Source organism: Ambystoma mexicanum, chromosome 9 (genome assembly GCF_040938575.1).
Source record: "Ambystoma mexicanum isolate Mex_15411 chromosome 9, UKY_AmexF1_1, whole genome shotgun sequence".
In the NCBI taxonomy this organism is placed as follows: Eukaryota; Metazoa; Chordata; class Amphibia; order Caudata; family Ambystomatidae; genus Ambystoma; species Ambystoma mexicanum.
In genome coordinates, this window is record NC_090931.1 from 373,378,921 (window position 1) to 373,405,255 (window position 26,335).

Genomic DNA, 26,335 nt, shown 5'->3' on the forward strand with positions numbered 1-26,335 from the left:
CATGATCTGCAGGGTGCAGGTACGCATCCTAGCAAGGCCATCTCAGCCTTTCATTCTTCTGAGGTCGATAAATTAGTACCAACACAGGTTGGGTGATATTGTATGATTATTTGTTCTATAAAAAAGAGCTTAAGTTTAAGTGCTATACAATAACATATCATTTGGCCTTGGACGTCTACTTGCATTTACAGTAATTTGACAATATGATCTATCCACACAGATATTAATGATACATACGGTGAGCCATTCTTGTATGAAATATATATCACATTAGTGAAATCATAACCATATTTTTCGTAGTGTACTTAGGAACAATGCAAAATGATGCCACTTCCTGTTTTGTCAAGTGGTGAAAGGTCGTGTTTCATCGCTTCACGGGATGTCATTTTCGAGTGGGGTCAAATGACATCACTTCCGGTGATGTCTTCAGAGGTCAAGGGTCGTGAGGCGAGGGGTGCACCACTTTTTTGAGGCGAGCCACTTTTTCTTGGGTGTCCGGGCTATTTCTTGTCCCAGTCCGACCCTGCCTTCACTTATAACTCAACGTTTGCTCGATGTTCAAAAAATCCTAATTTTGGGTTCACCATTACTTGCACACAAATTTCAGTTCATCCGGCCTTACTATATGCCCAGTTGTAGCCCCGGAGTGCCCCGTTCAGAGTTTTCCGTTCAATTCACTCACCGGTCCTCGACTGCTCCTCCTGGTGTCCTCTTTCTTCAGTTTCCTGATGTTCTTTGGCTCCGCACACACTTCTCTAGAGCACTGCGAGTAGCGCTCTCCTTCTGTGAACTTCGCTGTGGGTTGCTCTGGTGGCCTTGACCCTCTGACGGCCCGCGCGGACCCCAGCATCACGGTCTCTCCTCTGCAGTAGCTGGCATCCTAGCCTCCATGCTGGATTCTCCTCAGCAGCCCCCTTCTGGGCTGGAATTCTCCCTTCTGATACCCGTCTCCCCCAGCCCGGCATCTCTCCTGCTGTTTTCCCCCTGCTTGCTGGCGGCTCCACCTTTTATGCACCTGTGACCTGTTAACACATTGCAGATGTACCCCCCGAGTCCAATTGCCTGACCACAATTACTGGTGTTTTCTGGACATGCCTGACCCTAACAATAGTTTCCAGGCCTCTTTCTCATCTCAGTACCAGAGTGGTGTAACTGAATGTTAGTGTGTACAACTCCTAGTCGCCTCTTCCTCGTTCCAGTTCTAGAGTGGTATGACTGAGTGGAACTATGCACAAATCTTTTTTTATTTTTTATTTTGGCCTGATGTTTTGCTGAAACAATATTAGAGGGTTGATAAGTGTTTACCGTGCCTGAATAAGGACACATCCTCCTATTTAACCTCTTCCTAGTGTCAATGTATTGACGACATCTTCCAGGGTCATTGTGAAAGAAGAAAAGGGGAAATGATAACAATATCCCACAAAGATTGCTGGGACTGAATGTTCATCATGAAATGGAAATGGGGGAAGACAGCGTCTGACCCAAGGACATCTCCCTTCAATTCCCCAATTCTTCTCCACCCACGTGATCCTCCCTTGCATATCCACCCCAGGGGCAGGATTCAAAAGCGATGGCCATTCCCTGGCCACCTGAGCAGATAATATCAGGGAGAAGGAAGTGAGGATATCCTCAGGTTCCTCACACTCGCCATCCACCGAGTCCCACTAATCAAATAGAATTGCAAGATGAGGTTAAATCCAATAATAGGACACCTTATGTTTACCAAGCCAGACCGTCACAAGACAAACTACTTAGTTCCTATCTGCAATACTTTGCCATCTGGTCTGCTAATGATGAACAAGGTCAGGTAATTACATTGATGAAGGTGCTGAATATGGCATTTGAATCACCCAATCTTCCTCTGCTGGTTCAGAGGCAGAAAAGGACAGATCCGCCGAATTTTCAGGCTGCACAAAAAGTCTGAAAGAGGGTCATCAAAACAGAGGAATTTTGTCATTCAACATCTTAATCTTAAATACTAAATCTGTTAATCTGAGCAATCATAATTGAATTGCATGCTGAGTATATTTTTAAACTCAAACTCATATTTAAATAGCAAAGAGAAAGTAACTGACACACAGGGTGTAGAGGGAGGAGTTAGGTGTGAAACGAAGAACAGCGACTGACAGGTTAGTTGTATAAGGGTCATAAAGAGGGATGAGGGTCTCTGCGAGATGGAGGAAGCCACCCTCTACATGATGCCACCCCTGGTGGTGGTAAATGGGGGAGTCTCCTGATTCCACTAAGGTTTCCCCGGCCTAGTCTGTGGGGAACCCCAAAATGTCTCCCCAAAGCACTGTCCCTTCTAGAATCCACTCTTTACATGTTAATGAGACTTTAGGGAGGCAGACATTCCTACTGTTATCTGTTAAATGAATCCCCTAGCGCAAGGGAGGAATATCAATTGGCCTGCCCCAGTAGGAGTGTGCTGTATCCACAGCTACAGACCCCTGGAGAGCAAGTCATCTTCTGGGGCAAACATCAGGGCCAACCAAGAAGCATGCAGGGGATCTTTAAATACCCAGAGACTGACCCTGTGTGTGAACTGAAGTATGCTTCCAAAATCCCAGAGATCTTGTAGTTTAGCATTGGGAATTGGTCATTGGACTGGGATTTGAAATCCGCTCAGAATAGCACTACGTTCTGTTACTCCCTATCATGACAGTGTTAACCATCATTTTTGTTTTTCTGTTTTAACTGATATATCTCTTGGTCCCAACCCTAACCCTGAAGTGATCTAAAAGGATAGAACATTGTAAACCAGGCCAAAGAGACAATGGGGAGGGTGGTGTCCAAATTATTCTGTTTATCACCCTCTGGGGAGGATAGCTCAGCGGCAACGTGCTCGCCTTGGAAGCAAGACAACAGAAAGCACAACAGTTTCGATCCCCGGGTCTGCGCTTAGAAACCTCCGGGTATTAAGCGTGTTATAAATAACCTATCATATCATATCTGAACCATGATTTGCGATGTGCCGGCAAGTATTCCATCCGTTGTTTGTTGAGCATCCCCTCTGATATCAATCCCTGACATTATTTCAATTAGGAAAAAAACAATTGCACCACGACTAGGGCATGTGTTGAGTGCTCTCTTCGTCCTTCCGTATGAGGGTAACAAGTAATGGCTACTGGATGTGACACAAAGGGAGTGCAATTACTCTGCGTCAGCAACACAGTTGAACACACCTGCCTATCCTCCTAGCAAATGACTATAAGGGAGGCCATGGGAATTATGTTTAAATCTTTCTTGGAGTCCTTTACTGTCATTAGCACTGACACGTAGGCAGGTTCTTAATTTGCGCAGTTGAACTGGAGAAACCAGGCAATACCCTACCTTAATCTCAGTGTTGTCTCAATGGTGTGTTCACTCTGTGCCTCTCGTGGTGCTCGAAAGAATAGATGGCAGTTAATGTGGTTTGACAGAGGAGATGGAAAGGCCTATGACGTGTCAGAAAACAATCACAAACCGCAGGTTTTGGGCATAGCGGAATGAGCACAGCATTGAATACCACTGTGTGACACGGGAGAGGGGCAGATTCTGTAGTGTGGCAGACTGTAGAGTGGGAAGGACCTAGAAAGCAAACGATGGCAGGCCACAGAGTGTAAAAATGGACTACAGTGACAGGCTATGAAGTGTAGTAATCACAGACTAGAGAGGTATGGCGCAGAGCACAAATCAGAATGACAGGCACTGCAGCGTTGTGTGGAGCAGAGACTGAAAGGCTTTTGGTGTGAATCCAGAACATAGTACTTTAGTCTGCATGTTAGCACTGTGTTTCCCCAGCGTCCTATTCTGGCTGTTATTGTGCTCCCTGTATGTTATAAAGTTCCAACGTACACAACTTTTCACCCAGCTCTCCCCTTCCCCAAAATGCTTTCTGACTTTTCACTGTCTTCCCAACAGATACCAAATCCTGGAGGAGTATTTCTAGTGGCTCTCCCTTCATTCAGAAGCTGATAGAGATTGTACGAAAGGAAGCCTGTTCTTGCTGCTTGGAGGATCTCTTCCAGAAGGTGAGGTGGACATGGTCTTCCCAATGCACTTAGCTCATTACAGCATGTTGCACTGTCAACAGATAGAAATTAAGGGAATGGTGGTGCGGGGATGTGCAGGGAGTTGTACATAGATCCTAAACCTGGTACAAGCTCATCCAGGGTCAAATTATTCCTACTGGTGTGTGACTGTAGGATTCGATTGGGAGTAGGGGGGTAAGTGGTGTGACGCTGTGGCCCGCCACAAATAATCACTCTGACTCAGACGTAGGTTCAAGGGTGTTTATTGACCTTCAATAGACAAACTGGATGCTGAATTTGGATGTTCTCTGGGGTTCTCGGGACTTCCGCGGCCTTTCTCTCCTCCCTAGCCAATGTGTCCGTAATTGGTTTGATTGATTTTGATTTTGATTATTTCTAAACGCGCACCAGACAGATATAACTGCATTTGGGCGCAGTTGTTAACTAAGAAATTACATTTGGCTGTGGGGAGCTGAGGGGGGCTGTATATGCCCTATAGTTAGGTTCACTTGAATAGGTAGGTTTTCAACTCTTTCCTGAAACCCTCTAGAGACTTACATGATCGTATGGCAACGGGTAGCTCGTTCCATACTTTTGGGCCAGATACAGAAAACCTCCTATCGCCTTTCGAGGTACATTTGGTACGTGCAACATCCACCAGAGGTTTATCTCCTGACCGGAGGTCTCTAGTAGGTTGGTGATGGTGAATTCATGTGATCAGGTATCTGGGTGCAGTTTTATAGGAGCACTTATACATGAGGCATGCCACTTTAAATTTTACTCGATCCTCCACCATAAGCCAATGGAGTGCTCTCTGAGATGTTGAAACATGATCTCTTTTCTTTAAAAGATGTTAGTTCCAGTGAACGCTGCCACCTGTCTGTCTGGTCTTCTGACTGGGACTAATGATGTTTTCCCTAAGGAGATGGCTACCTGTCTCTCTAGGGGGTCTTCTAGCTGTCCCTAACCTCGTCCGCTTAGTACTCTAGGGGAGTTATGGGATGGCGCCTCCTTCCACCGAGTTCCACCTGCTCTCCTTGCACACACGGTCTCATCCGACCCTTCCATACACTAGGTCCCAAGATGTTCTCCTCCTACGGTACTACTGTCTCTCCGATCTCACACTCCGCCTTCCTACCTCCACACTTACATGTCTCTACTCTCCTTATTCCTCTCTCGCCAAACACCACTCTACTACCAATATGACGGCTACTATCTCCTTCCTTCCTCTTCATCACTACTCTGCCTTCTACTCCCACTCTACTGTTACTACTACTTGCACGCTACCACAACTATCTCGTCACTGTTCCTACTACTCCTACTACCACTTCTACTTTCACTAACGCTCTCCTGCTACTGTCACTTAAAATACTACCACTCACTACCATCTACTACTACCAACTACCACTTCCTGCTACTACCACCATGCCTAAATACTACTACCTTCTACTCTATCACTATTTCACGCACTCCTTACTCTCACGCACAAACACACCATAGACTCCCTCTCACCAATAACTTCCTCACTCCTGTCAGCTCTCTTCCTCTGGTCTCTCGGACATCCTCCTCCAACTCGTGTCCTCACCCAACTAACCAACACTAAGCCAGTCACACACACTTACATAAATACACCACCCCCTCCCAGGATTGGCCTTTTACCTTATCCAATAGCTTACCTAGTTGAAGAGCTGTGACGGGAAGGCTATTGGGAGAGCTTAAAAGGGTTTTCAAGCACCGCCCCTTCTTCATGCAGTCCTGCTGCCTATACAACTGTGACCACAAAAGTGATGGGTGGAAGGTTTTGAATGAATCTGTACCACTGGCATTGCGCTGGGCAACCTTCCACACCACCGTTTTTTATCCCGTCTGCGCCATTGCAAAAGGGGTCCAGCCATATGCAAATCAGTCAGGTATTGCCACCAATGGTAGCAGCCCAGCCCGAACTGCTAGGCCAGGTCCCCTCTGCACGGAAACACAAGCAACCCCAGACCTGTTTCGGCCTTGCTGGACCTCCTCAGTGAGGTGCAGCTTGGTTCCCTATGGCGCAGCGAGCAAGGGACCCACGTCTGGGCATACCCTCTCTCACATAGTGAGACAAACTGTGACCACAAAAGTGATGGGTGGAAGGTTTTGAATGAATCTGTACCACTGGCATTGCTCTGGGCAACCTTCCACACCACCGTTTTTTAGCCCATCTGCGCCATTGCAAAAGGGGTCCAGCCATATGCAAATCAGTCAGGTATTGCCCCCAAAGGTAGCAGCCCAGCCCGAACTGCTAGGCCAGGTCCCCTCTGCACGGAAACTCAAGCAACCCCAGACCTGTTTCGGCCTTGCTGGACCTCCTCAGTGAGGTTCAGCTTGGTTCCCTATGGCGCAGCAAGCAAGGGACCCACGTCTAGGCATACCCTCTCTCACATAGTGAGACAAACTGTGACCACAAAAGTGATGGGTGGAAGGTTTTGAATGAATCTGTACCACTGGCATTGCTCTGGGCAACCTTCCACACCACAGTTTTTTAGCCCATCTGTGCCATTGCAAAAGGGGTCCAGCCATATGCAAATCAGTCAGGTACTGCCACCAATGGTAGCAGCCCAGCCCGAACTGCTAGGCCAGGTCCCCTCTGCATGGAAACACAAGCAACCTCAGACATGTTTTGTCCTTGTTGGACCTCCTCAGTGAGGTGCAGCTTGGTTCCCTATGGTGCAGCGAGCAAGGGACCCACGTCTGGGCATACCCTCTCTCACATAGTGAGACAAACTGTGACCACAAAAGTGATGGGTGGAAGGTTTTGAATGAATCTGTACCACTGGCATTGCTCTGGGCAACCTTCCACACCACCGTTTTTTAGCCCATCTGTGCCATTGCAAAAGGGGTCCAGCCATATGCAAATCAGTCAGGTACTGCCACCAATGGTAGCAGCCCAGCCCGAACTGCTAGGCCAGGTCCCCTCTGCATGGAAACACAAGCAACCTCAGACATGTTTTGTCCTTGTTGGACCTCCTCAGTGAGGTGCAGCTTTGTTCCTTATGGCGCAGCGAGCAAGGGACCCACGTCTGGGCATACCCTCTCTCACATAGTGAGACAAACTGTGACCACAAAAGTGATGGGTGGAAGATTTTTAATGAATCTGTACCACTGGCATTGCTCTGGGCAACCTTCCACATCACTGTTTTTTAGCCCGTCTGCGCCATTGCAAAAGGAGTCCAGCCATATGCATATCAGTCAGGTACTGCCACCAATGGTAGCAGCCCAGCCCGAACTGCTAGGCCAGGTCCCCTCTGCACGGAAACACAAGCAACCCCAGACATGCAGTGATCCACAGGGAGTTGCCTCACCCATGCCTTTTTGAAAACCTAGTTTTAATTCTTTCTCCTTGATGGGCTAGTGGAGTTGTTACCACGGCCTCCATGGATGCCATTCATTAATAGAAGCCTCTGGTGGCTTAGCAGTGGTTCCCTGAGCCAGGCTCCAGTAGGCTCTGTCTGCTCAAGCCTTGCGCTCGCAGTGTTGTGCGTTACAGGTCCTTCCGGCGCTGACTCTGCCTCCCCATCTCAGCGCTCTAGTGCTCTGCATTCTACTGTTGTGCTGAGCCAACTGGCACAGCCTGGCTGCCCCGCATTCCGTTGCAGCACTGGGGCCACCTGCCTTCCTCCGGCGTCTTGATCCGGTACCGTCATCCCCACTGCTAGAGATGAAGTTAAGGAGGGATTGGGAGAGGGTCTGTTCACAGATATTCCGGCACATGCTGGTGCGTCAGGAAATGGGCTCCCTCCCTCCCCAGACAGGGCCTGCTTCTCGGCCCTGTCACTGTGGATGGGCAATGCGCATTTAGTTTAGTTTAGTTTAGTTTAGTTTATTTCTTATATTAGCGCATAGGCCTCAGTACGCTATCAAACATACAAAAACACAAACATAACATGTAATGAATCAACAGCATAATTAAGCAGTAATTAAAAAGCCCAGAATAAAGGTCCATAACTCCTACAAATGACACAAACATAGTAGTCAAAAATAATTCTCTACTTGGTATGGAATGAGGCACGGGAAATCTAGCTCAGTAGCAAAGCGCCTGTCTTGGAAGCAAGACCACGAGAGCAACACAGGTTTGAATCCTGGGTCCGTGCTTAGAAACCTCTTCAGTATTAAGCACATAATAAATAACCAATTACATTAGCTCGGAAACAATGGTAAGTTACTTTGGCCACATCCAATAGCAATGCAATCTGTATTGCTCATAGAACACCAGTTGTTAATGTGCACCCTATGGAGGACTATCGGGTCCTGTGTTCTAATGCAACTTTGGCCCACTCTTTGATGTAACCAGGCCCAAAAAAATATTTTTGAGCACCTCCCTTGGCTCCGTTTCCTTAGGCTTCTCAACGTTAGTAAGTATAATGTTCCTAGGGTCCATAATAAACTCCCTTAGGGTCAGGTCAGCAATCTTTGATACGTGGAACTTTCTTATACAATATCTTTTAAAGGTAAAGGGTGAAATGTAATATTAGACATAGGCCCGTATCCAACAGTCTTTGCAGATGATGAAATAACACTGTAAGAGGATTCTGCCACTGTCCTGAGGACGGGCCTGGCTTGTTCTGCCTGCTGTACCCCAATATCCACGGTTTCCCTACTAAGCCTTCTCTTGCCAGAGGTTTCACCGAAGTTCGTTTGGCAATGCTGGTTAACCCTATCATGGATCTGATCATTTGACAGGACTTATCCACCATCACAGTATGTACCAGAGGAACCCTTGTATCCAACGACTCAGCCATATGGCACTCTCCAATCCTCCCCTTCCCTTGGCACTTTTTCCCGTCCCCTCTCCCTTGCACTTGCGCGATCCCAATGTCACTAGGCCTAGTAAAATCGCTGTCTTTGTCCTCCCTCTGTTCCCCTCCCTTGCCTCGTCGTGCCTTGAAACACTTGTGTATAGGCACATTATAAATGCCATATCATATCATAACCCAGGAGATGGAAACGTTTTGTCCTGAGGTCGCAGTCTCCTCCAAACATTTAGTGCTACAAATTCAGACAGTCGGCTTCTACACCCACAGGGGGCTTGGGCCTCAAAAGGGGCATCAGGCTTCATGGAAATATGTACACCTTGCAGGGTTCAATTCTTGTCCCTGAAATGGGGATTTGGGGCCTGTAGATATGTCAAAGACAGGTTTGGACAACATATTGAGAGCATATGATCTGGTGACAGGCATTTTTTGTGATTACAAATCCATTCAAGTCAAAATACTCCTGTCCAACGCTAAGCCCCCTGCCAGTGCCCATCACTACCCAACACGTATTAATAGGGCTGGAGTAGGGGCTACCTGGGGCAAAATAACAATAGCCCTCCTGCCCCCTTGCCCCCTAGAGGACAGTGTGTCAGTGTTTCACAATGTAAGCACATATCAACACTGTAGCCACACATACCAACGCATGACAAGGTACAAAGCACAAACATCGGAGCAAAAGCATATTTTATATGGTGTGCCCCCTGCCTGAGACCCAGTGATACCTTAGGCCACGTCCTGCTGAGCACGGTCCGTGTCAATTTCTGATGAATGCAGTGGGCAGCTTCTTTCTTTGGTATTCAGCTCTTGGTGGCAGTCTTTCTCCCAAACTTGTTTAAGAGTTTGTGCTCTCCTCTCTGAGTCTCCCAATACAAATGGCCCTTCCGCTGGCATTTCAGTTGGGTGAACTTCCACCAGCATCTCATCTGGTCTCAATATCTGAGCAGCGTGCAAACACTGTGTCGTCTTCATGTGGCTTCCACCTCCACACCGGCAATCTATGTCACACTCCAGCATGGCTGCATGCACTGCATTCTCTCTCCACAATGCATTATCCACAGCTGTCACACTGTTCTGTGATCCATCTTCTATTTCTGTAAATTGTGGCTCGACTCACAGTGAAATGCGATCGTTACCACTAAAAGAAGATTTCCAGTCCCGTCAACTAATGTGTCTCTCTTTCATTTAGCAAACAGGATCACTTCATCACACTTTAAATTTGCAGGTCACCTAGTCATATTCCCCAATTTTATTTGACTCTTATCAGTTCAACCATGAACAGCCATGCAGCTGTGGGTCATAGTACCCAATCATTTCAAATTTCTTTTAGGAAATATTTATAAGTGAGTAAAATAAGGTCACCACTGATGTTTGGGAGACAACCCTGTAGATGCTACCATCTACTTTCTCTTGTGTTTGTGAAGAGGGCTGCACCTTACCAAGGCGTGGCCAAGTGGCCACCTTGGTGGCCGCAGCTTAATCTAGCTCAGAGGGACGCGCCTCATACTCAGTATTGAGCACCATCTAAACAGCATAGATCTATCAATATAGCTAACCCCTCGCCCTCGATGTGCACGCTGATCCACCGTGAGACTGGGGGAAGTGGGCAGTCCTTCGACGATGACAAGTCGATGCGTAGACGGTGGCGGCCGAGGCCCTGGCCGGATACAGACACATGGGAGCAGCCTCCCTACCACACCCAGAATGAGGTGAGCGAGCCGCGGGGGAGTTGGCCGACCAGCCCAGGCAAGGGGGCAGCAAGTGCAGCAGCCATCAGCACAGCCCATTGCGCATCCCGACAGGGCACGAGCAGTAGTGCCAGGCTAGCCGAGGCAGTCGCCAGCCGACGTTGGGTACTGAGCCCCATCCCTCTCCCTGGAGAGCTAGGAGCAGACTCTACATACATCGAAGGAGCGGTTACACCCAGAGGCCTGACTGCGGGCCGAAGGGAGAGAGGGGAGAGTCACAAAGCACCGACGTAAAGGACACAATGGCAGCCCGGTAATAGAGGCCCCCACATGAGGGTCGGATAGGGATCCGTAGCCCGGGACCAAGCCCCTTCTCTGATAGCGTCATCATCAGCACAGGGATCGGTGGAGGGTGCATCGGCCTGGGTCAGAGGGGCAGCTGGAGAGCCTATAAACTACCCATTCTTTCAATTTATCGGGCCTGCCAGGTCGTGGTCCCCATTGCTGAGACCAGAACACAACACCTGCCCTCCTTCGAACCTAGATGCCTGGGGCCTCTGTGCCTTTGCAAACCCCCTTTCATGCGGCTCCATAACCTGAACCGACCCACAGGACAGGGGGCAGGCCTCGCAAAGGCTCACTTCTGAGGCTCACTTTGGGCACATGCCGAAGCCCCAGTCTGGGGGAGGGGAGTCTTTTCGGGCCCTGTGGTGAACCCAGCAGAACAGGAAAATACCTAATTTCAATCATACGACAGCCACAGTTCGCAAAGCATGCTCCACCAACCCGGTGACCCGCAGCTCCAGCTAGCCCAACCATGGTGGGCATTCATCTGGTGGTCCGGCCTGCCACCTCCTGAACGAGACATGGCCAAATCAAGCAAGCACAACAAACCTGTGAACATTATCACACTGATGAATGCTGCCCCAGATAAAGGGAAGAAACACGAGTTAAGCGTGGCTGCACAAATTAACATGCCAAGCGCCCTCAGTCAGCGCTCCAGCTCCTTGGCCATGAAAGCGAACCTGTAGCTCCTCCTACAAGAGATCAAAAGCAAAATAAAATCTGGTACAGCAGAACTTAGCCAGAAGATAGTGGCGTAGAACACTGTGTCAACGAAATTGAGAATACTGCATGAGAACAATCCTATGAACTGGCCAAACTGTCTTCTAGAGTAGAGTCGTAGAAGGATTCGGCAAACAGATCGCCGCAAAACAGAAGGACATGGAAAACCGATCCAGGAGAAATGATATCAGAATTAGAGGCATGCCATCCCATATCCAAGATTCGGAGCATCTCAAAACTTTTGGGATCCATCCTCGCACTCCATTCTGGTGAGCATATCGCATTGTACCGCACACACAGAGTATACTCCACATTGCAGAAATCCAAAAATCTAAGGCCTGATGGAGCTAATCAAGGTAGCATCCTCGAAGAAGGAGCTATACCACAAAAACATCAAGCTACAATTGTTCCAAGATCTGGCCCCGTCCACAATGGCCAAGCGCCGCTCGTTCAGGGATGTTACTGTCTGGCTGAGGCAAACAAACATCAAATATTGTGGGGGCTTCCCCTGCACCCTTCCATTCACCCGACAGAACAAAGCATGGATGCTCAAAGAACAGAGAGAAACTGAACCCCAGCTGAATCCAGAACGCCCATCATCCCCCGAGCGCCTGAGTCACATCCAGAATCAGCCAGTCAGGGACGCCGACCAGGAGGGGCTACAAGCACATGGCTGGAGGCAAGAGCAAGAGTACCCAAGAAATCCTGATCCACACTTTTTGGGGATGAACTTCCCTCTCCAGCAGGCTCTAACCCAGCCTGAACGTACCCATCCGAGATACCACAGCTGGCTGCTTGCCCCAACCACGCAGCTGCTCGACTTTGATCAGACAGGCTTGGCGGGCTCTTTATCCTCGGAAAAGCTCAATTTGGACTAGCCTTTAGCTACTATGTTACTATGTTACTTGCAGCCATGGGGCGCATCCCAAGGAAAGGAATGTTACTGTTACAGTTTTGCTCCATTTGACACAACATGGCCTCTAGCTCCATATTCAGCTACTTGGATCGCATTGTTATATTTTCCCCTTAGTTTTTTTATTTGATTGATTACCCTCCCCTCATATCCAACCTTGCCCCATGATTCCTCTTGAGTAAGCACAGTCCATCCCCTAACCACTCCACGTCAACAAATGCCCTCCCCAGCTGACCCAGGGCCTCCAGAGGCTGGCCCGATAACCACTTTCAATGTCCGTGCGCCATAAAATAAAGAGATGAAAAGATATTTGCACATTGGACAACCCGACACACGGAGGACCGTTCAGTACGAGGCGGGATTGAACCCCCTGACCTACTGCACCCCTTTGATTTATGCTGCTATTATTTTGAAACAGAATCAGGTCTGAATTTGAAAAGGGCAATTTTTGCCGAAACACGTTTCATCCTTTAAGGCTTTAAACTCAAAATAAAAAGAACATACTTTTTCTATTGAAAATATCTTTTCATCTCTTTATTTTACGGCGCACTGTCAGTCGTAAGCTCACCCAAACCAGAATCAGTTCTAACAAACGGAGTGGAGGGTCTCGAAGTCTCCGTAGCAGCTTACTCAAATGCGACGTAGGATCTAAATACTTACCCAACCTAATATCAAGAACTTTAATATTTTTCACTCCAACTTTTTATCAGGTTGCAAGATTCCTTTTGAAAGGTGTCATCCTAAAAAAGTCCCTCAATAGCTACGCACTTTCAATGTCCATTGGTCGATGTCACCAAGGAAAAGGAAGGGAATCTTCCTGTACCAAATATCACAGGGAATAACCCTCATCCTGGAGGCCCATCTAGTCAGGGAGGATGAACACTGCCTCAGACACCCTAGCTTCACACAGCTCCAAAAGGAGTGGGGTGGCGATTCCAAGGAACTACGATTCGTTAAGACAGCTCTACAAAGGGACCCTGCGGGCCGTTATCTATACTTGAAGGGCACCCTGGGAAGCCACATGTTCACTCTCGCCTCCATCTATGCCCAAATAAGGCCCAGGCCCCCTTTCTCGAGATCCTGGAGGCAGCCCTCTTGGACTTTGCAGGGGCATTGTAGTAATGGGTGGTGACTTTAACTTCATGCCAAACCTAGAGCCCGACAAATCCTTACCACCCACTAATCTATACTACCACAACGCTGTGACCCTCCTACACCTTTTTCACACACTAAATGTACTAGGCAATTGGGGGGTCATAAACCCCACGGAAAGGGATTACACATTTTTCTCCAACGTCCATAGAGGGCATTCTCACCTCGAAATGCGCTTAACAGCTTTGGCTCTGGTTCTATTTCTGTTAGGGGTGAAGATTGGGATCAGATGATTAAAGGATCACTCCCGTGTCTCAGCAGATCTCCAAATACTGAGACCTCCATGGCAGCTGAACGAGGCCCTGTTGAGGGATCCTGTGGTTTGCGGGGAGATATGGTCCACCAAAAGCTACTTTGAGACAAACGCTGCACCAGATATGACCCGGAATACCCTATACCCTTAATGCTGTCTGTTGTGACTGACTTTCCCGTCTGGTCCATGTTTCCTGAATGCATGGGTTGTGAATGCAAGGTATGATATCATGAATAGAATGCTCCGAGAATGACTGGAATGTTGAGTGTGAATGTGATTCCAACTAGGGCAGTTGGAAGATGTAGCCTGGATGGTGGGAGCCAATGGGCTCCCGTCTGTATTTCCCCATCTCCTTGATGTACCTGATCTGACCTTCATACTGTTTAACCTGATTAAAGAGACTGAAGAATTCATGCGGCCTACTTGAGTATCCTTTACGGTATAGGACGATTTTACCGTAAAACAATGGTCGCAATGACCAAAAGTTCTAAAAATGCTACCACCAAAGGTTCGAACACCAAAGTTCTACTTTGGTGGTATCATTCTAAAAAAAAAAGGGGGCTGCGGGGGAGTCCTCCGCATCCCCCACTCACTACACTTCATGGTATAGTGAGCGGTGGTTGCGGGGGGACAACCCAGCGGCCTTCCGTTTAAAAAAAAAAGAAACGGGGGCTGCGGGGGTGCCCCCTGCATCGCCCCGCTCACTATACTCTATGGTATAGTGAGCGGGGACTGCGGGGGGACACCCCTGCAGCCTTCCGTTTAAAAAAATAAATAAAAAAGAAATGGGGGCTGCGTGGGTGTCCCCCGCATCGCCCCGCTCACTATACTTTATGGTATAGTGAGCGGGGGCTGCGGGGGTACACCCCTGCAGACTTCCGTTTAAAAAAAAAAAAACAAGAAAGAAATGGGGGCTGCGGCGGTGTCCCCCGCATCGCCCCGCTCACTATACTTTATGGTATAGTGAGCAGAGGCTGCGGGGGTACACCCCTGCAGACCTCCGGTTAAAAAAAAAACAAGAAAGAAATGGGGGCTGCGGCGGTGTGACCCGCATCGCCCCGCTCACTATACTTTATGGTATAGTGAGCGGAGGCTGAGGGGGACACCCCCGCAGCCTTCTGTTAAAAAAATAAAAAGAAAAGGACCCTGTGGCGTCGGTTCCCGATCACGGAAGTGAAGGGGACCTGGCGCTGCAGGAACCCAGCGTGAAGATGAAGGTAAGTGGGGTTTGTTCATGTTGAGGGTGTGGGTGGGGGTGTGCTGAGCTTGTGGGTGGGGGGGTGTTATGGGTGTGTTGTGGGTGTGAGTATGTATATGTGTTTGCATGAGAAAGGTGCAAACTTTTGGTAGTTCGCACCTTTCGCATGCAAACGTTTTGCCAGCAGTAGTTTCAGCCGCGGGCAAATAACTTAGATTCTCCTTTACATGTGATCATAACAACTGGAGACGAGGATGGACCAAGGTTGTGCAACCAGCAACATGGACTTTTAGATTTGACTTTTACAATAGCATGTGTGCGCATTTGAGTTAGTACATGGTAGTGATAATTATTTTGAGGCTTTGTAGCATGTTTATGGATGGATTGGTATACAGTTGCATGGACTGGTGTGGTTTTTTTCATGTGTGGTTTAGTGACCAGTGGAAAAATGCATCCATCTGCGATTTGCTGGTCGAGAATGGCTTCAGTTGTAGTACCAGCATCCTGTGGCGTATTTAGTCATTGGATGGAGGCCTTCTCTACAGATTGATCTTATCCTCAGGTGGGGTTTGTGTAGTCCTTTGCGGATGTGAAAATAGGCATCTTTGGTTTGTTTGTGAGAGTCCCACATTGGATCTCCCTGGATTCGTTTTCAGATGATTGTGGAGGGCTTGGCAACCTTCAACATTCTCGTTGTGCCAGTGTTCAGCTGGTCTAGTTGTGGGCAGCCTCCTCAATGGGAGCTTGATGTTAGAGGCTCAGGGTGTCTGGCCAACACTCTGGGCTTTTGGTTTGATTGGGAGTTTGTTGACTGAGTTGATTTTCGCTGTGCAGACTAGTTGCCGGTATGGGTGTGTGATGAGTGGTGTCCGGACATTTCATCGAAAACAATTGGTCGACAGGACATTTGGTCGACGTAATTTCGTCGAAAACCAAATGGTCGAATTTTTTATTTTATTTATATATATATATTTTTAAGGTTGTAGTTTAGGGAAAAAAAGGGGTTTTTAGAAAAAAAGGGGGTTGGGGGGACCCCCCCCCAAAAAAAAGGGGTACAAATAAAAAATAAAAAAATTCGACCTTTTGGTTTTCGACCAAATTGGTTCGACCAATTGTCCAGTCGACCAATTTTTTTCGATCAAATGTCTGGTAACCGTGATGAGTGTGTGTCAGGTGAGAATCTTGTCCAGGGTGGTATGCACCCAGCCTATATGTCATCTGGTTGGAATGGTCTGTTATGATGGTTAGTCCTGTTTCTTGTAGTGGTGTAGCGGGTCACATGCCAGCTCATATAGGGGCAGTTTTGTGCTTGGGGTGTAACCCCTGAGGTTCACCAGTGGCGGTGGTGGACGGGAGGTTATAGTGTTTCTCATGATGGTTCAGATTGCTAGTTTGTTGGCCCAATGTGGGGCAGGTAGTGCTCCATTGTGGCAGGTTGGTGACCCGCCAGTGGCAGTGGTGGGTGGAAAGTGTCTGTGTGATTGTTGTGTTTTGTTGCAATGTTGGTGTGGTGCCGCTACCTGTGTGCTAGTTACACCTGGTTGGTCAACCTGCCGGCTAAGCGGATGTGCTTGTGTCAGATGTGTAGGTGTATTGTGTGTGCGCAGTGCTGTCTAGTTGCAAAGTGTGCTTTTCTGTGGTGTAACGGAAGGAGGTATGTTGTGACTGACATTTCTGCCTGGTTCCTGTTTCCTGAATGCATGGGGTGTGAACGCAAGATTTGATTTCATGAATGGAGTGCTAGGAGAGTGACTGGAATTTTGAGTGTGAATGTGATTCCACCCAGGGAAGTTGGAAGATGCAGCCGGGGTGGTGGGAGCCAGTGGGCTCCCCTCTTTACTTCTCCATCTCATTGATGTACCTGATGTGACCTAATTAACTGTGTAACCTGATTAAAGAGACTGAAGAATTCCTGCGGCCTACTTGAGTTTCCTTTACATGTGATCATAACACTGTCCTCAGAGGGGAATTCATCACCAAAAACATGGCATTCATCAGATCCAGGGAAACCACCAGGGACCAATTTGAAACAGATGCCAAAAACCTAGAAATGCTCCACAAATCCTCCCACTCATTTAAAGTCCCATGATGCCGCCGGGCAGCCAGAGCCAAATTAGAAGCGCCCCTAGCCAACTGCATTGTGCACACCACAACCACCACGAAGCAGAGATATGACATTCAGGGAAACAAGGCCAATATATTCCTGGCCATTTAACTAAAGAACCTTAGTGCCAGAATCAGAATCTCCTTTCTCTGTGATTCATGCAAGGTGCCACAATTTGGCTGAATAGTATTTCAGCACTTCTCTCAGCTAATGTCTGTTAAATTTCAAGGAACAGCAGTGCAGAAGGCGGACTACATTAGCAGAGTCGGCCATCCCAGACTTTCCAACGCGGACAAGGCGTCCTTGGACCCGCTGACCTCCAAAGAGGAGGTGGGACGGGGTAATATCTTCTCTCCCCCAAATGAAGCTCCTGGCCCGGATGGCTTTCCAGCTTGTTTCTATAAGCAATTTAAATCTCAGCTCGTAGACCCCCTAACTAACCTGTACAACTCCTACCTGACTTCCAAGGCAGTGACCCAAAATATGGCGAAGTCAGAGACAGTCCTTCTCCTTAAACCCGGCACACCGGTGGACAACTGTAACTCTTATTGTCCCACCGCTTTGCTAAACACTGACATGAAGATATTCAGTAAGATCTTAGCTAAAAGTCTCTAAGCAGCTTCACCCCGATCTAGCCGGCTTCATCACACGCAGATCCACTCAGGACAATATACGCAGAGCGTTAAACCTACTCGAAATAGGCAAGCAGAGCGATAAAAGGTTCTCCCTGAAAGCTTTAGCTGCCAACAAGGTGTTCGACCGCCTGGACTGGGGCTTCCTGGAAGAGGTAGTAGAGGCTTTTAATTCGACATAATTTCAGGACGTGGGTTTAGGCCATGCAAACATCACCTGTCACCCGAATCAGGGTGAACAACTACACTATGCCACCAATTCACCTTGAGAGAGGCACACGCCAGGACTGCCCTCTTTGCCCCCTTTTAATTGTGCTAGCAATGGAACCACTAGCAAGCAACATCAGATCGTGAGCTTGCATTCAGGGGATTATGGGGCACATCATTCAGAAAATAGCCCTATACACGGACAACATACTCTTGTTCCTCAGTCACACTGAATACTTCCTCCTCCACATGATTCGGGAGTTTGAAGCCTTTGTAGAATGTTCCGACTTCTTAGTTAACTACTACAAATCACAACAGCTGAACATCTCAGAACCACTAGATGCAATTCATCGACTGGAAGGTGAATTCCTTTTGTCGTGGTCCAGCAAATCTCTTGAATATCTGGGAGTTTACATTACTCCTCAGAGAGAGGACCTCCTACGTTTCAATCGGAAACCCCTCACAAGAACCCTATCTTCGGAGATTTTGTGGCTGGGACGTATTCCCTCAATCAAAATGAATGTCCTCCTGAGACTTCTAGATATGATATGATGATATGATATGATAGGTTATTTATAATGCGCTTAATACTCAGAGGTTTCTAAGCGTGGACTCGGGGATCGAACCTGTGTTGCTATGTGTTGTCTTGCTCCCAAGGCAACCACGTTGCCTCTAGGCTATCCTCCCAAGATCTCTTTAGTAGTCTCCCGATTCCCAATGCAAACACCATCTCTCCGAGACATTCAGAAAAAGATTTTCCGCTTCATATGGGGGGTGGGAGGGGCAAACACCCTAGGGTCTTCAGGAAGATTTTGCTCCGATTCACAGCAATGGGCAGCCTAGGGTTCCGAAGGGTACAGAGGTACCTTCTGGTGGGGCAGTTGGCCTCTTCTAGAGCAATCCCCTACTAGCATCCCCCTGGCATCCCTGCAGTTTTTAGGAAAGGATGGGTGCTCCACGGCCATTCCCCTGTTAGGCTCCTCGAAGGCGACCCTGTCCTATTGGGATGGGGCCCATAGACTCTGGGACAAAAAAATAGACCTGTGCCCCCCTCTCTGCAGTGTTGGGGAACCTGGATTTCTCTCCCGGTCTAGACCCAAAGGGATTTCACCACTGATTAAGGGGTACATGGGGCCAGCATAGGAAGTGCTCCTCCCAGGGCCTCCCATGTTCCTTCGAGGAATTCACAACAAAATTCTCTTTTGCCTGAAACAGGAATTCACAACAAAATTCTCTTTTGCCTGAAACAGAGTGTCTATGCTATTGCCAGTTCAGACACTGGATTGCATCCAGAGAGATCCCCCGTAAATGCAAAAAGGAACCTACAGCCCTAGAATTGTTCTCTGACGACCCACCAAGAACTTACAGTATATCAAGCATTTATTAGCTTAGATAGATCCCACCAGATGAAAAAACTGCCGTACATGGCAGCCTGGGAATGGGGCCTCCAAATGGATGTATCAGTTGAGTCATGTGCCGGCATCTGGACAAGATTGCAGAAATGCTCCAAATGTATCCTTATCAAAGAAAATGCCTATAAAATAATGTTGCGCTGGTACTACCCCCTCAACGTCTTCATAGAATCTTCCCTGGGTATTCACAGCTATGTTGGAGGTGCTGCGGCCAAGCAGGCACACTGGAACATATATGGTGGCCCTGCCCACATTCCCAATTGTATTGGAAAGAAATACTAGCGATAATTAGGGGAATCACGGGGTAACAGCTCCAGCTCTGCTCACACACACTGATCTTAGGGTACAGTGACCAAGAAGGCACAAATAGTAAAAGCGATGACAGTTCACTCCTAACCACTCAGCTGTTATTGGCTGCCCGCCAGACCGTCGTGCGATCTTGGAAGGCCCCAGAGGGGCCCTTCGTGAACCTCTGGTGAGCAAAAATCTGGGAGTTCTGGGCCTCAGAAAAAAGAACGGCCACCCTGGATAACTCGCTATCTGGGTTTTCCAGGACTTGGCTTCCATGGGTCACATACTGCAGGGACACACTTGATGCCCCACCGAAGCCTAACACCCAGAACACCTATCCCCACTTTGTGCTCTCACAAACCCAGTTGGTAACAGAGGCAGGCTCTGGGAGGTTGGAATGGGTAACACACCTGCAGGTCAGGAAAGGGGAATCAGGACTGGAGGTCCCTCACACTCTGAGGCATACCAGGGACTGGGAAAGGAGCTTGCCTTCTCTACTGAGGCCCTCACTCGGGACTATTAACGTGGGCATCCAAAGTGCATAAAGTCTCCCATTTTGTATTGTGCTTCCATGATAGCGCTTGGTGCTTCCCCATTTGTTACCAACTCCACATTATTGTTTCTGCATTTCATTTTGGTTGTAATCCTCAGACGCAACCTGTATTAAGAAAAGGTTAAATAATGTAGAGGAAAAAAGGACTGCTCCTTACCCCACCTTTCTGCGAAGCGATCAGGAAGGATTGGTAGTGCTCGTGCTGACTCCACCTCTATAGGTTTTACGGTCCTAGTTTGCATCCAATATGATGTTGCTTCCAAATCTCTTCTAATTTTGCAATTTCCAATGATGCTACTTATTTTGTAATAGATTATCATCCAGCTCCATCTCATTTGTTCATCTGCACTTCTACTACAGCCCTCGCCATGATCACCTTTCGTGAGTATAGAAGAAAACTAGAAGCTCAGTACTGTTGCTTTCTCCCAGTCTTCTAACATTTATATAATTCACACTGTCAGTCCCCTTGTATGGAATTCGGGCATCACAAGGGCTGTCCTTTCTGAAGATTTCTTCTAGCCTGGAAGAGACTCATAATTTGTATAACAAGTTATCAACCTGTGTTTCATTATAGAAAATCGAATTCCGCCTTACCCTACTTAGCAAAGCTGTCCCCCTGAATCATGTCAATGTGCTGTCGCATGGTGGACACTGTTGCTAAAATGCGCATTTATTGCGCTTTCAGAGCGTTGTTTTTTTTCCAGTCACTGCATAACATTGCAACATTATGTAGACAATCAGTTAAATTGATATTGATTATAAAATGTAATGCGAAATGATACTGAAAGTGAAACATGATTGGCTAAATGAGAAATTGGCTAAAAGGAGGTTTTAGACTGGGGCTATTGACGATTGACAAGGTTTTTCGTTTTGCAACCTATAGTGTCGACATTGTTTCCTCCACCCTCCCATTACTGTTTATTTCCTCCCCACCACCCCTCCAGCACTATCTGAAATGTCGTCAGGCCTAGTATGATAGTCGCTTGTTTTGTTCCTCCCCTCCCTTTCTGCACCCCTCTCCCTCACCTTTTGTTTTTCTCTGGCTCTACCAGAAATGTCGTCAGGCCTAGTACGGTAGTGCCTGTCTGTTTCCATTTCCTTCCCACTCTCCCCCTCCCTTCCTTATCTATGTCTTAGCTCTTGCACTATCTGAAATGTCATCAGGCCGAGTACGATAGTTAATTACACATCCTTACTGTTCATGGCCTGTAGGAATGTGGTTGTATTTTCCCTTGTTCCCTCCCTTACCTTTAAGCGCTTTGAAACACATTGTGTATAGGCGCTATATAAATAAACAATCATATCATATCATATCATTGTTCACCCTAAGACAGATGCTGCTATATATATAGCATTTATTGATTTTTTCGTAACTCTTCACCTAGATGACAGCGGCAATCTTTGGAAAAAGTTGGCAAATATGGGTATGGGAGTCTCCCTACTTAATAACATCAAAGGCCTGTATAAAAATACTACTGCACAAGTTTTCTTTGGTCACTCTGGGAAGTTAACTAGAAGTGTAAGTGCCTATGGGGAAGTTCGCCAGGATGGGTGCTTGCTCCCGTTTTATTCTCGCTATATGTAAATGACATAGTTGACAAGATATTAGCTGCATCGGGAATGGTCCGCATATTGAAGGTGAACAAGTACGCCTACTTTTATATATATGGATGACTCCATACCCCCAGCTAGAACGTGAACTGCTCTGCAAGCACAAGTAGCAGCCATAGGTCAATACTGTAAACAGAGTAATCTCAAAATAAATGAGAAGAAATTAAACAAAATGTTGACCCTTGCTCAATCTACGAAAAACAGAAAAGTGAGGTCAATCCATTTGAAATGGCTACCCTAAGAGCAAGTAGAAGAATGTCCCTACCTCAATGGCTACCCTAAAAGGAAGCAGAAGAATATCCCTACCTCGATGGCTATCCTAAGAGCAAGTCGAAGAATATCCCTACCGCGATGGCTACCCTAAAAGCAAGTAAAAGAATATCCATACCTCGAGTAAGTAGAAGAATATCCCTACCTCGATGGCTGCTCTAAGAGCAAGTAGAAGAATATCCTTACCTCAATGTGCCTATCCTAAGAGCAAGTAGAAGAATATCCCTACCTCGATGGCTACCCTAAGAGCAAGTAGAAGAATATCCCTACATCGATGGCTACCCTAAGAGCAAGTAGAAGAGTATCCCAACCTCAATGGCTACTCTAAGAGCAAGTAGAAGAATATCCCTACCTCAATGCTATCCTAAAATAGGATATGATATGATATTTTATTTGTATCGCGCTTGTACACAAGTGTTTCGAGCAAGAGCATGTAGAAGAATATCTCTACCTCAATGGCTACCCTAAGTGCAAGTAGAAGAATATCCCTACCTCAACGCCTAGCCTAAGAGCAAGTAGGAGAATATCCCTACCTCGGAGTGGCTGTCACAAAGAACACACAATGGTGAAACTTCTACAGTAAAAAGAAAATTGAATCAACTGAGAAAATTATTATAAAACCAATAAGGAGGCAAAGTAATATCAGTACACCCAAGTAGATTGAAACTTCCAGGCTAAAGAAGAAAGATCCATTAGAAAGCAGCTTCTCCATCTTCCGAGCAGCTTCCCAAAGGGTGCACTTAAGAATGATTTTGCTCATGTGTCACTTGCAGGGAGGGCCCAGAAAGATGTGCAGTAACCAGTAAGGAACATTTGGTAACTATAGCTTGGAGGGACCAGTTAAATCTTTCTCAGCCCTCCTCTTATGTCAAACACATGTAGGCAGGATTACATTTGCTACATATGGAGGACGTATTGTCACCTAATACACATCTGTCAGACTGAAGAGTAATGGTTCTCGGTGAGCTAAAACAAAGCAACCTGAAAAGCTCAAACTTGGTCGCGTGAACAACCTTTGTAAATTAGATTTTCTGAAATGTCCTGGGATATTTTCTGACAAAGCTTTTATCCAGCCTCATATTCAGCTACATTCCCTGCCACAACAGAGGCAATTCTTTGCGCTAGCTAAAATTGTAGAAAATGTATTAGATGTCTTTACCAATTTATCCTCTGTATAAGTAGATAAGAAATAGGAGGCTTCTTTCTTTATACTAAAAGCTGAAGGAATCCGGACAGGAAATGATGAAATGTTATTTCCGTTAGGTGATCTTGACGCCCCAGTAACCAAAACTGTGGGAGCATTTTTATCTGCTGCATGGAAGATTAGGACAAAGATGGAACTAGCATTGGCTTAGTCTGGGATTTAATTATACATGGGCCTATTGCTGCAATTACCTAAGTGACTGTTGATCTTATATAAAGGCTGCAAGGGCACTGTACACTGCAAATGCATGTTGACCTCTTATCTGTAAATGGAAATGGTTTGTATAACTTTCAGCTAATGGATGTACAGAGGATTGTATATGTAACGCTTTCAGAAAACGGTTCCTTAGTAGTATTTTACTGAATGTACAATTTTTGTGTGGGTTTTGTTTTTGCAGGATGATGTTATACTGTTTGCATGTGATTGTACACATTGCATTATTATTTATGTATTTATTTTTTGGGTATTTGTAAGGCGCTATACAACAATAAAATGTTTCCAGGCACCACAAGACAAACTTGGGGAGGGAGCATGGGAAGTAAGTAGGCAACATATGATAACAATAAACAAAAAATAACGGTCTAACTAGGCTTTGTGACATTCGGAACGTTCAAGTGCAGTGTTGAAAGGTGCAAGGGAGAGTGAATGGGGGCACGGCGGGGTGGATAGACGGATGGGCAAGTGCAGGTGGGAGCCCAAAATGCCATAAGGTGCCAGGAGGTTGCTGGCTAAGTGCTAGGGCGGAGGGGTACATGGGGGGGTGTCAGCCGCGCGGCAGTCATGCAGGGGCCCATAGACCGGTGCTGTGGGCGGTGTTGGTGTTGACTGGGCAGAGAGCCTGGCAGCTTATAAGAGACATGAGCAACGAGGCCGTCAGTCTCAGCGGCAGTAGGGAAAATTAACAGGGGAGGAAAGAGGTAGAGAAAATAAGAGTTTTTAGAAGTTTCCGGTACTTGAGGAAGTCCGGCTCAAGTCGGATAGGGGCAGGGAGGCTGTTCCAAAGGGAGGCACCAGCCGAGGAGAGAGATCTGCCCCCCACTGTCTGCTTGGAGAAGCGTTTGATCAGCAGAGAGTTGGAGCTAGAGGATTGAAGGGATCTATTAGGCAGATATTTAGGGAGAGAAAGTTGGAGATAGCGAGGTCCCAGTCCCCGGACAGCCTTGTGGATGCTGCAGAGGGTCTTGAATTTCATCTTTGCGGCCAGAGGGAGCCAGTGGAGAGATTTTAGAGCTGGAGAGATATGGTCCTTGGGCTTGAGGCCAAGGATAAGTCTTGCAGCACTATTTTGGATAAATTGAGGGGGCAAAAGGGGGGAAGGGCCTATTGAGGAAGAGGCTGTTCAGGTAGTCCAGCCTGGAAAGGACCAGAGCTCTAGAGACATTGAGCTTCTGAGGAAGGTGAGGAAAGGGACAATGCCTCTGAGGAGATGTGAGGGCTTTCACTAAGCCTCATGGAGCTGAAAGGGTGAATTAAAGTTAATCAATCAATGACGCCTTCAGAAGCCCAATCCTCCATTTTCGCTTTTCACTGACGTTGTCTGTGCCCTTTTTTGGTAGATATATGTACATTTTCTTCTTTGTTTGTGCCATTGCTCTCCTTGAGGTCCTTCTCATCTTGTCTCCACTTTTTCCATATTTTCTCTTGCTCTGCTTTGATTTCTTGTATCTGTGTATTTCCTGTTTTACCCATACACTCCTGCAACCTCTTTATCAACTTGTCTTATTTCAATTTGCTTTTACATACGCACATCAAAAAACATTTTCACTCCTCACAAGAATGCCTTTATTGTACATGCTGCTCCCACACCATGGAATTGCTTCCCTTCTATTAGGCATTTTGCTGAAAATCCCTCCTTCCCATGCAGAGGGGCTACTCCTCACTAATCTGTAAAGTTAATTGAACAAGAGGTTTAATGTGGACCGAAACATTGTATATAATTGGCTCAAACAACCAATATTCACAACAGCAAGAGTTTTAACCATCAAACCTTGACTAGGCTTTTAATTATCAATTTAAACCTTGCCAGGACGTTTACTAATCTGTTAAGTTAATTGAATAACAGGTTTAATGTGGACCGAAATACTGTATGTAATTGGCTCAAACAACCAACATTCATTAACCATCAACTCTTGACTAGACTTTTAATGATCATTTTAGAGCTTGGCAGGACTTTTATATGGCATTATTGAGCTTTTATCAATCATCAAAACACAAGTGTTCAATGCTAGCAGGCTTAGTCTTACAGTCCCTAAAATTTCGAACCAATCATGGTAGCTTATTTTACACCAATCAATTTAGTCCCAGTTTCTTATGCAACCGTTCTTTTCCAACCTTCTGGAGGTTGCATGTTATTGAGTGAAGCAGATTCTTGATATGGAGCAGGCGTGGAGGTTGCACACTGCACACAAAGGGTAGCTGATCACACTAGAAGAACACTGTGCTTAATGTATGACAATGAGACTCCAAAGAATCATTAGAAAGGAGGCAGATAAGTAAATTAATGACATACAAGAGTATACAATTCATGAACATACAATAAAGCGTTGACTCGCTTGTAGTATCACCCAAACCTTTACATATGATTTGTAATCTTAAATACTCAAGCTCTACACAGATAAGCATACATACAAATTCATATGTATCCCACTTCTTGGCCGTGGAGTGGATAGGGTTTCTCTGGCCTTATTAATATCTTCTTCTGGTAAAGCAGTTCTGCAAACATGTCAATGTTGAAAATAGTTACATTCAAAAGGATGATGCACCTTTTGAAACTTGACAAGCATATGTAAGCTAGATAATAATAAACCTATAGATCAAATATTACCTTTGGGCTTGAGCATGTCTCTAGGCTCACCATAGAAACGCTGAGTGTTCTCACCAGCCAGGGAGTTAGTACTGGCTGCTGAAAGACATTAGGAGCGGGGCCGAACGCATGGCAGGAATGACTATGCAATGGGAAAGCACAAATATTTAAAGGACAGCAGT

At 46.7% G+C, this 26,335-nt stretch overlaps 1 protein-coding gene across 6 annotated transcripts in view; it reads left to right on the forward strand.

The window, feature by feature from the left end:
• LOC138488086 (caspase-5-like) overlaps positions 1-26,335 on the forward strand; it is a 504,964-nt gene that overhangs the window by 475,266 nt on the left and 3,363 nt on the right. For all 6 annotated transcript variants that reach the window (XM_069614835.1, XM_069614833.1, XM_069614834.1 and 3 more), the window contains one exon: positions 3,904-4,013. In XM_069614835.1, the coding sequence (XP_069470936.1) occupies positions 3,904-4,013 (110 nt within the window). The remainder of the gene's footprint in view (positions 1-3,903; positions 4,014-26,335) is intronic.